Source organism: Symsagittifera roscoffensis, chromosome 1 (genome assembly GCF_963678635.1).
Source record: "Symsagittifera roscoffensis chromosome 1, txSymRosc1.1, whole genome shotgun sequence".
In the NCBI taxonomy this organism is placed as follows: domain Eukaryota; kingdom Metazoa; phylum Xenacoelomorpha; order Acoela; family Convolutidae; genus Symsagittifera; species Symsagittifera roscoffensis.
This window is the reverse complement of record NC_087062.1, coordinates 14,684,062-14,701,595: the sequence shown is the minus strand read 5'-3', so window position 1 is coordinate 14,701,595 and position 17,534 is coordinate 14,684,062. Positions and strand designations below refer to the sequence as shown.

Genomic DNA, 17,534 nt, shown 5'->3' with positions numbered 1-17,534 from the left:
TAGTTTGGAAAAAAAGATAGTTCATACTATAACACAAGCTATGCTTGTGTACAAAAACCCTCACTTTGAAAAAAACTGGTTGAAAAGCGTACCAGATAAAAATTTCACCTGAAAAAAAAACAGACAACAGAAATCGAGACGAAACGTACAAATTTTAAAAAATAATAACATACTTTCAATACCTATTTAAAAAATTTAAGAATTTCCTTAAATGAGCTAAGAAGTAGTTTTATTTGAATTTTCAATAAATTGAGCATGTCAGCAGATATGAAGCAGAAATGTGTAAGAAAAAATGTTTACCGGAAAAACTGTCTAGTTCCCGATTAAAAGTCACGTGCTCTCGCAAGTGAAATAATATTTACCTCAATTGCGGAATGATAGATTCCTAGAATTAAATTTTCCTAAGCTAGAACTATTTTTAAATTTTGTGGCTCATGACACAATTTATTTTATTTGTACTTTTGATTCCAATTTTGTTTAAAGAAAAAATGTCAAATTGTCAAAAGCTGCTTCAAAGCCGAAATAACTGGAGCCGATACATAAATTCCTTGTAATAAATCTAAATTTTTACACAAAGGCCCTGCTACACAAGTTCCAACTCGCAAGCTCAAGCAAAATTAAGGATAAACTTCAACCATCTAGCTAATGAAAAACTCAAGCAAATAATGCACCCCTCGCGCCTCACCCAATAAACCTGCTTAACCCCACCAAAATTGAAAAAAAATGTACGACTTAAGTTAGAAAATCGTGATATGCCACAAGCGTTTCTTAGTAATAAGTCTCTCTAAATGTGAAAAACGCGCAGTATGCAGTTCCAATACTCTTACTGGCAACAAGAGAAATAAATATTGGGTCAGAAAAGAAGAGAAAAACAATTAGCGATACAAAAACAAAGTTGGCTCAATCGTGAGTCCAAAAATCACAAATTTGTCCCAAGAAAACTTGTCGAGTAATTCGCTGGAGTGAAATTCTTTCGGGTTTCTAAATTTTTAATTCCTATATTATGAGGGCAAAGGAAAAGGACTGTCATTGATTTATTTTGGCTAAGCGCCACAACAAATAGTCGAAGTGGTCTATAATTCATCAACTGCCTTCTTTTAATAATTCTTCCCTTTAAAATAAATTGCACGCAATTTTAATAGGTAATTACTACTCCGAATTTATGATTTAGAGAACTTATATTAATCTTTTTTCCTTTTCTCTCATCTCAACTAAATGAAAAAAGACAAAAATACTATCACAACTTTAAATATGCTACAAATTTTCTTCTACCCATTCATCAATGAGATCATTATCCTTTTCACAAAACCCGGTAAAGTTGCGTTTAGCACAAATCCACTGAATAGGTTTTCGGCTTCTCAGTTTCAGGTTATCTTGATTTTTATTCAGGTCAACTGGTTCGTGCAAAATGAGATCCCAAGAGACTCCGGGCGCGTTTAACTTTTTGATGCTGAATTGAGGGACGTAAGAAAAAGAAGGAGGCTTGTAGACACTAATTGAGTTTCGGTCGGTCAAATTTCGCGCCGAGACAGTTCCTGATGTTTTGATGCGCCTGCTCATAATAAAGCTGAAACATCTCATAGATTAGAATTATAATTCAATTTAATTTAAGAAATATAATTTAATTTGATTTATTCCGTCGCAAGAATCCCGTTACATTCGAAAATCAATTGCTACAAACGAGGTGCATTTACGAACGGTTGGGGTACAATTTTACAATTTTCAGATTAAATTTAAAACCTAAAAAAATACACACTGACAATGACTAACTTTCTGAAAACCTGAGTTTTGTTTTCATTTGTTTGGCTGTCGTTAAACAATCAAAAATTTACACCGAGACAAAATAGAGCTCCGCACCACTTGTGACGCAGAGGCGAGGCTGCGCTTCACAAACACAAGCAATTATAATGTAAAAAAGACCTCTAAACAGACCTCAAAACAAAGTGAAATACGGAAAAGATTTAAAAGAAACACCCAGTAAAAAATGTTTTGTTGAGATTAGGAGTATCACGTTCTCACATCTGCTCTACGACCACTTGTAACTTTACTCTAACACTAGCCACCATTAAAGCAGCTACAGTTTCTACCAAATTGCCAATGTTATGCAGCAAAAATTGACCAAAAAAAACTATTTAACTGTTCCGGATTTGAATATCCGACCTGTTGATTAGGAGTCTCACATCCTCGCATCTGCGCTACAGTCGCTTGGGAGCAAACTAGCGGCCCAGCTAATCCTGAATCTACCTGTTCTAATATTTTAACACAGAGGCGAAGTTGCATTTCGCATACACAAGCAAAAGTTTGACCGATAACGCTTCTGGGAAAAACTGAATGAAAAAAACTTTGAGTCTAAAAAATTTCTTAAGTTATGCACGCCATGCACGCTTATTCACCTTTTCCTAAATCAATAAAATTTTCTCAACTAAAGCATAGGAATACCTCTTTAATACTTGAGAAAATAAAACAAAAAGGCCAAAAATACCCCTACTGAAACTTTTGAAGGCCGTAAAACGTGAGGTTGAACGAAACAAAACTAGCGAAATATGCAGGCATATGAAAGAGCAGCCGGTTTTCATTGGTATCATTTTTGATAAAACAGGTACAGTAGTTTTTGAGAAAAAAAATGAAAATTCTGCGAATAGTGCAAAAATTTTCCAAGGCGTAGCAAAAAAACAAGACAAACAACAAATCCCATACGTTTTCACATTAAATTTTTTTTCGAACAGGACCTAACACTAGCCAAAAATAAAGCAGCAAAATATGCCATTAAAAAGTTTATGTAAGCTTAAACATGATTAAATTGAAATATGCCAAAAGAGCTACCAAATGAGCACTTTTATTTGCAACTTAGTTAGAAAAACATTCTTCGTAAGATTACATTACACTTCGTTGTAATGAAACCTAAAAATCGCTTGCATCAAAAAATTTGCAATTCCGCAGCGATAATCATTATGTTCATTGCTTAACATTTCATACGTTAACGAATTGAGTTCGTCCAATAACCACCCGACCCCATTTATTTACACTGACGACACTGCTCTTTGCACCATTTTTCATTTATTTACGCTGACGACACTGGTACCATTAAAAAAATCGGCACAGTAGTTTCTGCGAATAGTGCAAAAAATTTCCAAAAAGTCACAAAAAAGAAACAAAAAATCCCATATGTTCAAAAGACATGTTTTTTTTCATACAGGACCTAACACTAGCCAAAAATAAAGCAGCAACATAGGCCATTAAAATGTTTATGTAAGCTTAAATATGATTAAATACGCTTAAATATGATTTAAATTGAAATATGCTGCAAAAAAGGGCTGTCAAATGAGCACTTTCATTTCCGACTTAGGTTAGAAAACAGATCTTCATAATATTACATTACGCTTTGTTGTAATAAACAATAAAAATCACTTCCATCAAAAAACTTGGGAATTCCACAGCAATAAAAAAATTAGGCCCATTGCTTAAAATTTCATACATTAACGACTTGAGATAGTCGAGTAACGAACAGACCCCATTTATTTACGCTGACGACACTGCTCTTTTAAAAGAAAGGATCAGAAGATAATCAAGTCAGAACTCAATGAACTGTATGATTATCTATTCAATTATTTTTGACAAAAAAAAATTCAAAAACTGATTGTATTGGAATTGACATAAATCTCCAGTGACTGAATAAAAGTTTCACGATTTATCCTTCTTCGATAAAAAAAGCCTATTATAAATCTGCTCTCGCGCTCTATTCGCTCAAAATTAGATTGACAATCGAAACTTTCTAACCGGTTTTTGTTGACACTGGGACAACTTTTTTGAAATTTCTTGGTGTCGTTCGAATCACGACTTGAGGGGCTTTAATATAATACATCAATCGACTCAAACCGATAACTTTTTGTGGTACCAAATTTTGCGCGAAAAGCAAAAAACTGAAACACCCGAATACTAAGTTCTTCCCGAATTCCAATGGTCGGAACAATTCAATTACCCCTCTTAATGCATAACTTAAGAAATTCTAAGATAAAAGTAAGATCTGAAAAAATTTAAAACCTTTTTTTAAAAATGGAAAACAAAATAAGCATTTAATAGTATAAAATTATAACATAGCCAACTCACAGTGGGAAAAAAGTTAAGAATGCAAAACTGAAAAAAAACTACTAATTTTTTTTCAAAAATCTTCACTTTTTGAAGTTCAAAGAAAAAAATAGATGGCCTTAAATAAAGCTCTTTGAATTTGTAGAACAAATTATGATAGACACTTTTATGTTAAAATTAACCAAATTTGAGAGAACTGGATCAACAGGTAGAACTTTTATTTCGCTGGGAAATCTGATAATTAATTTCCATTGTCGAAATAGAAGTCGATCAGGTTTTTCGTGACCTTTACAATTTTGCTGTCCGATAGCGGAGTTTGCCTTCCTTTTAACAATACAAATGAATGAACTTAAAAATCACAGCTCAAACCGCGAAAAATCAAAATTGAGCGTGAACAATTTTAAGACTTTTTCCTGAAAAAAAAGCTGAAAAAAAACAGCAAGACTACGTTCATTACTCCTAAATAATACAGCATTATACCCATCTGAAGTTTACTGTGATACCCAATTAAGCGTGAAAAAAAAACGGATCCAAATCAAATTCCCGCCTAACTTTGCAGTGGTAAGACAAACTAGGCAAAAAAAATCATCACGAAAAATGTACTAAACCAGCGTTCTTCAATGTTTTTGAAATTAACCAAGCAAAACAATTTCGTTCAATTTAGGACTACCAAATCAGATAATAAAATCAAAGAGTGGTTCCACAGTATTCCCCGTCAATTTGCCTACAATTTGGCCAGTGAGCAATTGGTTTGAAACTGCAATTGGTTTGAATTTTTTTTTTCATCCGTTCGGGATTCGCTACAATCGTTTCGGAACAAGCATTCAGTATAGTTGCGTTGTGTTTTTCTACGAATTATTCATATTTCTAAGAAATAGCTATCATCACTGTTAGAAATTATAAATAATACTGTAAGTTAAATTCAATGTTAAATAACAATGTTAAATAACATGCCAACCCTGGGCAAAATCATCACGAAAAATGTACTAAACCAGCGTTCTTCAATGTTTTTGAAATAAACCAAGCACAACAATTTCGTTCAATTTAGGACTACCAAATCAGATAATAAAATCAAAGAGTGGTTCCACAGTATTTCCCGTCAATTTGCCTACAATTTGGCCAGTGAGCATCAATTTTGATTTTGAGTCAAACCTGGGAAGCAAAGAAGCTGCTTGTGGATACAGAGCCATAGCCATTCCTACGTGATCTCGATAGAGGTCGTTGGACAGAACGAACGAGTTGGAGACTAGGGCGGCATAGATGACAAAACAGTCATCCAGAAACTCCTTGTTAACTCTGTGGAGAACTACACTCGACCCATAGAGACGTTTTATCTCTCGCTCCATTGCGTCGAATCTAAATTTATAGGAAATAGTTGAAGCAATATCAGCATAAGTTAAGGCAAAAAAAACTCATTTTTCATTAGATCTGATTTTTTTCATACCACAAACGAATTTTGCTGCGATCAGTGAATGGTTAAAAGGGAGGGGAACAAAAGCACCAAGCACGTTTTGGACAAAAACGCGCATTTTTTGGACGAAATCATCGCCAAGCCACTAGATATTAACTTTTTAAGCACCTTTTCCCAAAGATTTGCCTGAAGCAAAGACATGGTTGAAATGTGAATTTTCTACTACCAGCTGGAAAAAAAACTGTTGTGAAAATCTACCCATGACAACCTTTAATTTATCTTTTTTTGGTTCGCTTTGCGCTCTGATTCTGCTTTGTTTTATATCAACTGTCTTAAAATGTTAAATTCAATCTTCTGTTCTTCAGTCAAAAGATAAAAATGTTGACTACAGCTAAAATAGTATATAGTTGAAGCATTTTATATCAGTCAGAAATCGTTGCAGTTACTGAATTATCATAACAGACAGAGAATTGGGTCTTCTTTCTGATTAGTTTGGTTAGAACGGTTATTTATTTAGAACGGTTATTTCTTGTATTGTACATCTTTCCATAACAAGGAAAACTGGTTGAATGACTGCTAATAGAAAAAAAGACTAGCAGCAGGCTTGACAAAGAAGCGAGGCTTCGCAAACACCAGCGAAAATACGACAAAAACAGCTCTATAAAGAGCAATTAAGAAAAAATTGAAATAAGTCTCGAATTAAAACAAATTCGTCTGCGCCTCGGAATGGAACCTGCGATCTAGAAATTAAGAGTCTCAAACACTAACCACTCAACCACGAACGCTGAATAGGTAACAAACACTAGCCACAAAAAAGCAGAGAACAGATTCCATGCAATTTCCAAAGCTACAGTGAATGTTTTAAATAGGTGAATGCTTTCAATGAAATTTTTATTTGCGAGTTAGTTTAGAAAAAAAGGCTCAATACGCTGATCGCAAGTGAAATTAGGGGAAGCAAAATGAGATGATACAAAGGGAGCAAAAAGTTCTAATTGAATCCACTTTAGATCGGGAAGGTAAGAGAGAGCTACACCAGTCGCTTGAATTAAAATTGACAAAAAAGCACGAACTAAGTTAAGCTAAGTGGCTCGCCCGCTCGAATATAATTATTTGGGAAAAAATTTTACCCCGAAACACTCGAGTAGGCTGTTGTATATGAAAGTTTGAAACTTTGATTCGAGATTTTCTCTCGTATCACCAGCTTCGTATTGGTAGAGCTCAGTTTTTTTATTTTTTAGTCAGATTAGTTTGAAAAGGACAAAATTTTTTCCAAAAACTTGCGATAACTCCAATCAGCAATTTGCCGGAAAAGAGACTGATATTTTTCAGCAATCGGTAAAAAACAGAAAACGAAGCTACTTGCTGGAAAAAACCGCTGGATTCTAAGTAGAAGATGCGCACCTTTGGTGACAGTTAACACGACACCTAACATGAAGACAATTGTTGACAAAAAAAATTTCTTGCAATTCTGGCATTTTAAACCTTTTCTGAAGGTAATTTAGTGTTAATGGTTAATCAGGTTTACGCCATGAAAACTTTTTTCGAACAAATTTCGTGAAATATAAGTGCGAAATAGAAATGAAAAAGCGATTTTTCATCGTGATCTTCTGAGTAAGTTATTTTTCATGCTACTCCAAGTGAAATTTCATCTTATTGTGTTCGGGTAATAGAGTTGGCAAGAGGTCATTGTCTCGTATATTGAAGAAAGGCTTAGTAATTATAGCTTTGATTTCCCGAAGGGACATAATTTAGGTGAAGGCTTTTTGACAGGAATGGATAAGGAGGTTGGGACGAGACCGAGAATAGGCTAATGGACTTTTTGTCCGACTAGATCCTTAAGGGATGTAATTTGCATCTTAGCAAAAGGAATCCACTAGTTCTCGGGTTCCGTTGATTGATTAACTATCAATTTCAGTTTGACCTGTTTTACAAGAAGCAGTGATGAAATCGGATATTTTAATATTTCAAAGCAGATATTATAATACTTAGAGAAAGTTTTCGCGATGTTTCTTACATCGAGTTCAAAAAACATTATCTAGTTTAATTTTGAACGGAACGTGGGCGAGGATGCAAGAAAAAAGTAAAGAAAAATTAATTTACTAATACGAAATTTGACATTTTCATTGGGCTGTTAGGAGGAAATGCTTGCTAATCCAGATTGTCCCATGGCAAAAGGCAACCAAAAACTAGAAGTAGAAATTCCGTGCCACTACCCAGGAAGTAAATCAAGTATGGATTTCAATTTTTTTCTGAGTATGAACACCGGGCTAAAGCGTACATGGTAAATGAAAAGAACAGTGCCTGAAGAATACCAGAAACATTTCGGAATAAGAATATAATCAATTTCGGAAAAATATTTTTTGAAAGAATTGGTTTATGAAATTGAGATCATCGTAAGTCAATCAATATTTGGTATAAAATGGTAGTCCAACTTCTATTTGTATAAAATGGTAGTCCAACTTCTTAAAAAAATGGTAGTCCAACTTCGAAAGGGTCACTGCTTCTATTTTTTTACTCTTTATACTGTTTCATTTGAAAAGTAATACACTGAGTAATTTAAGAACTGATATTCTATAACGACTGATACCTTATGATGCAATCAATTTTCGAGAGCACGCAAATTAGTTCGAGAAATTCGCACTGTTGTGAGGTTTAAACGGTTGTCGACGAAGATGAGAATATGTTTTCAGTTTTGATTGTAATTGAAATTTAAGTTTGGACACTGTCGAGAAGTTTGAAATTTAGAATGGCAGAGGGAACGACTATTTTATCAAGTCCAAGTATATATCTTCAATATTAGAAAAATTGTAAATCAAAATGAACATCATTCTAGCAACATAAAGGATAAAAATAACACAGAAGTATTCTATTGCATGTCTGTCTTGGGTTGAAAGCTGTTCATCAAGTTTTGTAATAGCTTTAATTAAATAGCGGAAAAGTTTTGTAAAAAAAATCCACTGTCTCTGTCGCCATATGATAACACTAAGATTGAGCTCTGATCGTTCTTGATCAGATCGGCGTTACTTTTCTGCCGTTTCAGAATTCTGTTCTACAGCTCAAAGGAAATACTTGTTTTATAATAATGGCTCATACAGCAAAAATTATATAGATAGGGCAACTTATAGGAGTCAACAAAAGTTATTGTGACTCAGTTCTCATTGCAGATAGAGAATTGGGCTTCTTTCTGATTATCAATAAGGACAGTTTCGTTCCTGGCACTACCACATCGTGAAAGTCCTACATTAACCCCAAACGAACACCTTTTTGATTATTGTAGCCCATGTTTAAAAGACAGAGTCGAAGTTAAACTTCGCATATACAAGCAAAAATATGACCGATAACAGTCCTGCGAAGAACTGAATGAGTAAAACTTTAAGTCTACATAATGTCTTAAGTGAAGCACGCCAATTATGTATCTACATAATTGCCAAGTGACTCAAGCCAATTATGAGGCATTAGCAGTACCATTCAATATGAAAAAAACTTACCAACTAACATGCCTCAATTTTAGAGCGGACACATTTTCACTAATATACGAAAAAATTCATTAAAAACATCCGACCCTGCCCAGGTTCTAACCCTCTTATTTTGTCGCGGATCTCTTTCTCTACCTCCACGCTACAGATGCATGATACCTTGAAGCTAAAGTGCTATTTGTAATATAATAGTCTGTATTAATATCCTTAACATTGGCTGCTCTTTAAAAGATGGTTATTGACATTATGCACATACTGCACTAAAAGATCACTTTCAAAATAAACACTAACATTTGCGACTTAGGTTGGAAAAAAAGAGAGTTCATACTATAACAGAAGCTTTGCTTGGATAATTAGATAGCTCCCACTTACCTGTATAGTCGTTTAGAGATCACAACTGAGTCAGGGACAAGAATGAGGACTTTGTTTAGTTTGAGGCGATGCACTAGTTGATGCACTTTGGTGAGAACAACTTGCGACAACTCGAACTTCATAGACGTTATTGCATTGTTGTGGGCTGCATTCAAACCATCGATGACAACATCTAGAGAGCCACCCATACTTCGAATCGTCTAACAAAAACCAAAACAAATGTACAAGCAACCGGTTGTATATTTGAATCCAAGTTAATTGCAGGTCAATTTTTTGTTTTCAGATTATACTTATCAGCACACTTAAAAAAAGGTGCAGAGCAAAACAAACAGAAAACAAAACAACACTCCGGGATCTTACAGCTTAAAAAGCAAACCTGGTGAAGGACATATATCTGCTCTTCAAGTAAGGATTGCACGTTTGTTTTTTGTGCCTTCTGGTCCAGGAATTTCCAGAACATCTCCCTCAGAGATTTCACTTCAGTTTCAGCGAGATAGAACGACTTCAGGAAGCTACCAGAACATATACTGCACGCGTTGTCGTAGTAAGTGGACTCTGAAACCGTCTGCTGGAATTGACCAAATTCTAAGCCCTGTCTGGAACAACAGGTTTCTGAAACTTTTATGTATTTGGATCGCTGATGCATATATTACCTTTAGTCCGGTCACGTCAAGAATGATTGGGAAAACTAGGGCGTAGGATTTGTTTCTCCCAACAAATTAAGTATACATCATGCAAAGCTGTTTAGGTTTCTTTTGTTATCCAATAAATTCGAGCAAGTAAAGCGAGCGAGTACGCCTTATAAAGCCTGAACGTTTTCGTTTAAGTAGTGAAAAACTCAGTCTGACTTCAGAAAATAAGTTTTCGCACCTTCATTTAGCGAGACTTTGTCAATAAAATGTTTTTTGAAAAAATCGAAAACTTTCTGTAAAAAACCAGACACATTAAAAAAAAAATTCTGATTTTTCTTTGCTATTTAATTTCAAATACAGCTGCCTGTTGATTGTACCTTATTCACTAACATTCTATGCGTTCGCTTAGTTTTCTCATCATATCACGCACAAAAAAACGACACTAACTTGAAAAAACCTTTCCTGGTAGTTTTTTCTATGGATGATGTGGTTGGAGCATTCTGTTCTCCTTGAACAGTAACAAGCTATCCTTATTTTTTCTTTTGTGTTTTCAACTCAAATTCAGGGGCCACAAATAATCATCACATTGGGCCGAGTGATATAAAATAATAAACCCCTTTCAGTCAATTTTTTTCCAGTATTTTTTTTTGGAAAATTTCCAACATTTTTCCTTCAGTCCAGAAAAACCGGTTTGAAATCTATGATTGTATAACTTTTGATATTCAAGTTAGTCCTTGAAAAATTAATTTTACTCCATTAAAATTAGTTTGCAAAGTTTCTCTTTTCTTATCGACATCCTTATAATTTTTTGAATCAAAAGTTTTGCCAAAAAATAGCAATATTGTTTCAAATCATTTTTCGAGGAAAACTGATGTCAAATATACCTAATTTAGTTTTCCTATTGACTATACGTTCGTGCAAATAACATAAGAATTTATCCAAATAATTCTGCATCCCTTTCGATTAAATCTGAAATGAAAATAACAAAACCTTGAAAAGCCCATTTCTACAAAATTGTTTTGGTTCGGAAATTCTACAAACCAAATTATACCATTGAATTCCTCATCAAATTTAATGATAAACAGTCATTCTATCGAAAAACCAAAACTTGCCTAAAGCGCAATAAATCTGCTATACGAATATTTATGTTTGGTGACTGTACTTGTTTTTGCAAGCTAACTACCTTAACTACGAACACCACAGTGTTTAAAATATAATTCTGGAGAACCTGACAAAATCCAGTGGGTATTCGTAGAACAATCCATACAACGAGTGCAGTTTTGTCCTCAGAAGAAGCACGTTCATAGCTTGTATGAACTTTTCACCACTCGAATTAGAGTTAGACAGTAAAGATATTGCGGAGTCAAAAAGAGAATCAATGACCTTGTTGAAATCTGATTTGTGGGTTGTAAGGAATGAAATAACTCGACTATGTAGGGTATTCATACTCCTTCCGGACACAATGGGATGCAAGGCAACAACTAGGCTCGTGATTTGGATCATTTTGGGGTCACTGAAGTACAGCTCCATCATTCTGTCGCTTCTAAACACTTCAATAAAATAAACCAGGTTACTTATAAAATGAACCAACCTGACAAATTTCTCTCAACGTTCTTACCAATGACTACTGTAAAATCTCACCTAAATGCAGTCATTTAAATTGACGATTTTTTGTCTGATGAAAACAAACCTTATTTAGTCTGACCAAATAATAAGAGGTAATAGGTGTTTTTTAACCTAACATATCTAGATCGAAAGTCACATATTATCGAGCTATGCCAGTAATATTTTCCTTTCAGTCGTGATATGAACTGCATTCAAATTGAATTTTTTTCCCGTGCGAGGAACGAAGAATTAGACTATTTTTTTACACAGGGGCAAAGCTGCACTTCAGAGGAACAAGAAACATACTTCAACACTAAAAACTTAACCAATATTATGAAAAATAACAAACAATAATAAGCCTTATTACTTGCCGGCTTGTGTTTTAAACCACTTTCTCGTGCATTTTGGCCATACCTTTGATTATCTAAAAGACCATATAGCTTTTATGCTTAGATTTCTATACATTAACATACTTGACCAGAAATTACTGGCGGCAATAAAAACGTTTTATTATAGTAATAAAACACATGGCGTTAAATCGTTTAGTAGAACATAAGCCATACACAGATGTTGAATTCGAACACAGAAAAGTGCTATTTCGGTTCAAAAAATGATCAGATCTTATAAAACCATAATTTTGGGTGAATAGACCATTATTGACGATCAACATCAGCTTCAGCAAAGTGCAAGAGAACATTATTGCTGACAACATCATTTCCACTAAGAAAATGTATCAAGTAAAAAAATCAAAAAAAATTAGATCAAATAAATTGAATAAAGCTTATTTAAAAAAAAGACCTGCCTAGAAAAAAGAGTGTGAAACTAGCATAGGAAAAAAGCGTACCAAAAGGTAGCAAAGCCAAAAACTTCTGAGCAAACATCCATTCAGCCGAAAAAAAAATCAAGAGACATGAATTAAATGAAAAAACTTTAAATCCCCCTCTCACTCCTACAAAAACTTTTTTCGCTCATCAAACGAAGCAATATGAGGCCACTTGATTATAATACAGGCTGAAAACTATTAAGCCGAAGAAAAGAAATGAAATTTGAACAAACCTAGTTGGTAAACTTTGCTCTTAACTTTTTCAGGCCGGAATGCTTCAAGTATATTGCACACAGACAGGCCACATGCTGTTCCAACCATTAACAATGAGAAACAAGGATAGCCTGTTACTGTGCAGGTAGCACAGAATGCTCCGACCATATACTTTAGAAAATTACGGTTTACAACGTTTTTTTTCCAAACTTTTTTCGCTCATCAAACGAAGCAATATAAAGCCACTTGCTTATAATACAGGCTGAAAACAAGCTGAAGAAAAGAAAAAAACGAAAAAATGAAATTTCAATAAATCTAGTTGGTAGAATTTGCTCTAAACATTTTCAGGCCGGAATGTTTCGAGCGAACTGCACCCAGGCAGGCCGCATGCTGTTCCAACCATTAATAATGAGAAACAAGGATAGCCGGTTACTGTGAAGGTAGCACAGAATGTTCCGACCATAGACTTTAGAAAACTACAATTTAGAAAGTGTTTTTTCCAAACTAGTGTTTTTTTTCTGCTCGGTGTGATGAAAGGATTTGACGTAAAAATGAAACTTAAGCATGTTAGACAGTCGTAGTAAAATAGGTTTAAAATTTTGTAGAAAAATGACTAGAAACACCAAAAAAAAATAACGTTTTTTTTTTCAAAAACTTTCGAATTTTTTGAAGTTTTTGGATCCCAAAATGCAGCTAAAAAAACTTCAAAAAGAAAATTTAACTTGCTTAAAATTAAGTTTTAAGGTCTTAAATTAGGCATAATTTGATGCTGTAAGCCTGCTCGCTTGCTATATTTGCTAGATTAAAAAAAATTCAATCGGTTTTTCTCGACACTGGGAAAACTCTTTGCAAACTTATTTAACGTGGTTCGAATCACGACTGTAAGGGCTCTAATATGATATATCACTCAACCTAGTCCAATCATTACTTGTGGTACCTAATTTTGCGTGGAAAACAAAGGAAAAAACTCAAACACCCGAAAACAAAGTTCCTCCCCTTTTTCAAATGGTGGGAACAATAAATTCTTCTTCAACCACAAAAAGTGAAGAAACTAAGGACTGAGAAACGAAATCATTTTTCAAAAAAATGAGAGCCAAGAGTCACTCTATTCAAGCTTAGTTATCTTATACCAGTAGAAAAAGACTAAAAACTTAAATTCAAACAAAATAGCGCTAATAATTAGTTCTATGCATGAAAAAAATAATAAAAACAATTCGAAAAGTTTAATGCCGAAAAAAACATGGTCTGAAGGCTTTTGTGCTACAAGCAATTTTGTTGTTCCGCTCACAGAAAGCAGAGAAAACTTTGTCTTCGGGTGTGTTTAGTTATTTTTTCTTTTGTACCCGCGCAAAATCAGGTACCACAAATAATCTAAAATCTTTAAACTTTTTAGGCTAACAACATTAACAGACGCGATCGCAAACACAAGCTAGAAACTGACAAAAATTAGATATATAACAGAAATAAGAAAAGAAACTGTAAAAAAGCCTTGAAAATTTAAACATTTGCTGCGGCGGATTCGAACTAACGACCAGACAATTTTGAGTCGCACGTCCTCGCATCTGCGCCACTGGCCCTTGAAAACTTAGTTATATTAGCGGAGCTCCGCACCTTTTATGATACATTACAATTACATCATGGCAAGCTGGCAGGCAGATAAAATGCTATGCAGCAAAAGTGGCACCAGATATAAATAGACCCAAACTTTGCATTAGATCATTTGAAATATAATAAGCTAAAAGCATCCACACTATTTGTTTTACTAAGTTTGCATGTAGAAGATTGGAAAGCATGAAGCCAAATAATGTACAAACTATAAATTTCAAAAAAATTGCCAGATAAATTGAGTTGGAAAATTTCTGAAATAAAGGTTTTATTATTGTATTGTTGTTTGATACAAATAGCTTTTTTCAAATGATGAACTAAAATGCATCAACTGTTTTAATTTTTTACTAATCGAATGCCAAAACACATGCTATCCAAATGCCTTAGAGTGCCCTATAAAGGGCACCAATATTTGCGACTTAGATTGAAAAGCTCGCTTGTGTACTCAAACAAAATGAAAGTTCAAAAACTTACAACCATCATAAAATATAAATTGTGAACAGAAAGGGGTATTTGAAATGCGAACATGAAAGACAAAGTGATTCAGTGATTCTTTTAAACAAAGCGGTAATAGAAATTGTGAACCAAAGGGATATTTGAAATGCGAAAATGATAGACAAAGTGATTCAGCGATTCTTTTAAACAAGTTGAAAAAATCAAAAATCAGAATGCCTACTTTAGACACATTAGACTACTTCTAATATACATAAAATCCATGAAAAAATACTTTTGGTAACACTAAGTTTGGGCCCGTAGTGTCAAGGAATAGCATCTATAAGCTGAAATTAGACTGAGGCAGACTTTGATACTTCAAACAGAAGCGTGTTAGGCAACTCCAATGCAGCAATAAACAATCCCAAATTTTGTTTATAATCAATACGTTTCTCCAAATGCACTCATTAGAAATTAGAAAAAACAAACATTTTTTCGCAAATAAAACTTGATGCATCTGCATCGACTTACCTCCCAATTTTTCCAAATGCAACAGCCGCGTATCTCGTTATCTCATCCATTCCAAAAACAAGGTCACTAAACTGTTGAGCATCTTCAAAGCAATCAATGACAATATTCCATTGCTTGGCTTGGTAAGCTGCTTCAGTATAGAACTTCAACAAAGTACCTTTCGATTCGCTATCAGAAGTCAAGTTCACGAATTCATAGAGACTCCTTATGGACTCAAACCATTTTAAACGACTGTCAAGAAGACTATGAGAAACGTTTGCTTCAAGTACAAATTTTTCGGATGATTTTGGTTTAAAAAGCGGCAAATCAATTTTTTCTCGCTTCGCTCTGGAAAAATACCTATCATTCTTAATATAGTGAAGAACAGCGATAAGAGGGAACTTTTCAGAATTCGGTTTCAATTTTTGAGCTAGTTCGTTCCATTCTTCTGAGCTCAACGATCTACCTGCATATTTGGGAGTCCTAGATATAGTGGCCGCACTTCTGATGAACAGATGGTTCAAGTAATGTTTCAATTTATTCATTACTAACTGAAAGTAAAACTTAATTTGATTTGTTGCAAGTCAGTAAAATCAACCGCTGCTTATTTATTCAATATGAGAAACTACATCTCAATATTTATTCATTTTGATTTCTTTTTCAGATTAACGAAAAATACATTCTTCTGGGCCTTATGTTTTTACTGCGCGGATGGAATTTTATACAACGTTAATCGCCTCGAGAATAATATACAAAATTGGGCCCAGCAGCCAGATTTAAGAAGGACCCGCCATGTTATGTGCGCTATTGTCCACTATGTTTACACAATTAGACGACAGATGGGTTGGTTATTTGAAATTTTCGAAAAAAAAATCTCAACAACCTCAAAGCTTTTTCAACAACCTCAAAGTGAAGATAGCTTTTCATATTGATTCAGATTACTCCAAAATATAATCTAATCTTCATTCGAAAAGTCTTTGCTAGTTTGTCAGTTTTTAGTCTCTCACTCCCAAAAAAAAATTCGTATTTGAAGAAATAATAAACTTCACACAGATGCGAAGCGCTCCGCACCACTTGCGGCACAAAAAAAGATTCGCGGAAAAGTTTTGAATATAACAAAGAGTTTTCGTGACCTGCTAAAGCTAAAGAACAGCAAACTCTATGCTACGGAAAGTAAGCCGACAAAAAATATATTCTGACTATACGAACTTTCCCAAAAACTTCAGTTTCGAGCGTATAACGTTCGACCAAGATCTCCATACATTAGGATCACAAGGCACGCATTTTACCACTAGATCAACCTGGGCGATAACGAAACTTCACTATAACGCTACATCAAATTCTTACAGATTTGTGAGAAAAAATTTTAATGTCTCGAAAACTAAAAAGAATAAAGCTCAAAAATGATTGCCTAAAATTAAGAAATAAAAACTGCACCAGATTCTGATTAAAATAGAAGTATCATAATCAATACAGTAAGTTTTTTCTTTGAAAACTTAAATTAGTCTGCGGTAAGTTAAAGAAAACTATACCGACTAAAAGTATTTTTGATTCAGTATTTCAAATATGACTAGTGGTGAAAGAAAATAAGACGGTCAGTTTTTTGCAAATAGAAAAACAAACCAAACTCGACATCACAATTCGAAGCCGCTCTTGCTTCAAGGCTGCAGAAGTGTTGGGAAGTGACCATTTAAAAAAATCAGTTCTGTGACAGTAGGAAAATAGCTTCCGGAAAAATCACAAAAATTTTAACGACTAGACTCAGAACTTGCCATCAAAAGCAAAACACACTAAAAACAGTCTTCAGTGAACCATCTAGCTTTAATGGGCTGCATAGAAAACCAGCAAAAAAAAATTTTGGAAAATTTGAATTTATCCCTCATAAAAAAATTGCCTAATTTTTTTTAAAAAGTAGCCCACTGAATGTCATCTGAAACCGGCAAAAAACTCAAAATTCCAACAACAAACATTCAAACATTGAACTTTTGCTCAATTTTTATAAACGAAGGTTGGCAAGTTTTTTGTGAATTTTAGAAAATAAGTTTCATTAGTTCAGTCAATCTACAACAACCACTTAGGGTAAATATGCCGATAATAAGACGAAACCTGCTGAGTCCAGATATGCCGCCCTCCAGTAGTGAACCCGGCGCGCTGTTTATTCAGCCGCACTATCGCACGCTCCCCATACAGGGGTTACACGTGTGCGTTCGGATCAATTCTAAATGTAGCGGTCTTAAAGAGCTCAAAGACGACAAAAAAAATTATTGCCCTCTTGTACTGATTCTTTTATACTAGCACTCCTGACTAATAAAACTAAATTCACTCGTCAGCCCATAGCAATTCCCCATCAACACAAAAACCCACTCTAA

At 34.3% G+C, this 17,534-nt stretch overlaps 2 protein-coding genes across 7 annotated transcripts in view; one reads left to right on the top strand and one right to left on the bottom strand.

The window, feature by feature from the left end:
* The window catches only part of LOC134840219 (kinesin-like protein KIF9), a 510,307-nt gene that overhangs the window by 139,458 nt on the left and 353,315 nt on the right, over positions 1-17,534 (top strand). The window lies entirely within an intron of this gene.
* Positions 1,241-15,724, bottom strand: LOC134839671 (uncharacterized). Of its 5 annotated transcripts, none has more exons than XM_063855501.1 (7): positions 15,632-15,718; positions 15,187-15,299; positions 11,206-11,520; positions 9,722-9,941; positions 9,346-9,545; positions 5,239-5,442; positions 1,241-1,567 (listed from the first exon to the last, which is right to left on the bottom strand). In XM_063855501.1, the coding sequence occupies exons 1-7, from the start codon at positions 15,635-15,637 to the stop codon at positions 1,255-1,257; spliced, it is 1,371 nt and encodes a 456-aa protein (XP_063711571.1). In that variant the 5' UTR covers positions 15,638-15,718; the 3' UTR covers positions 1,241-1,254. The 5 variants fall into 5 exon arrangements, with proteins under 5 accessions (XP_063711571.1, XP_063711461.1, XP_063711520.1 ...); XM_063855391.1 differs by having other exon boundaries at positions 15,187-15,313; positions 15,632-15,712; XM_063855450.1 differs by having other exon boundaries at positions 15,187-15,304; positions 15,632-15,712.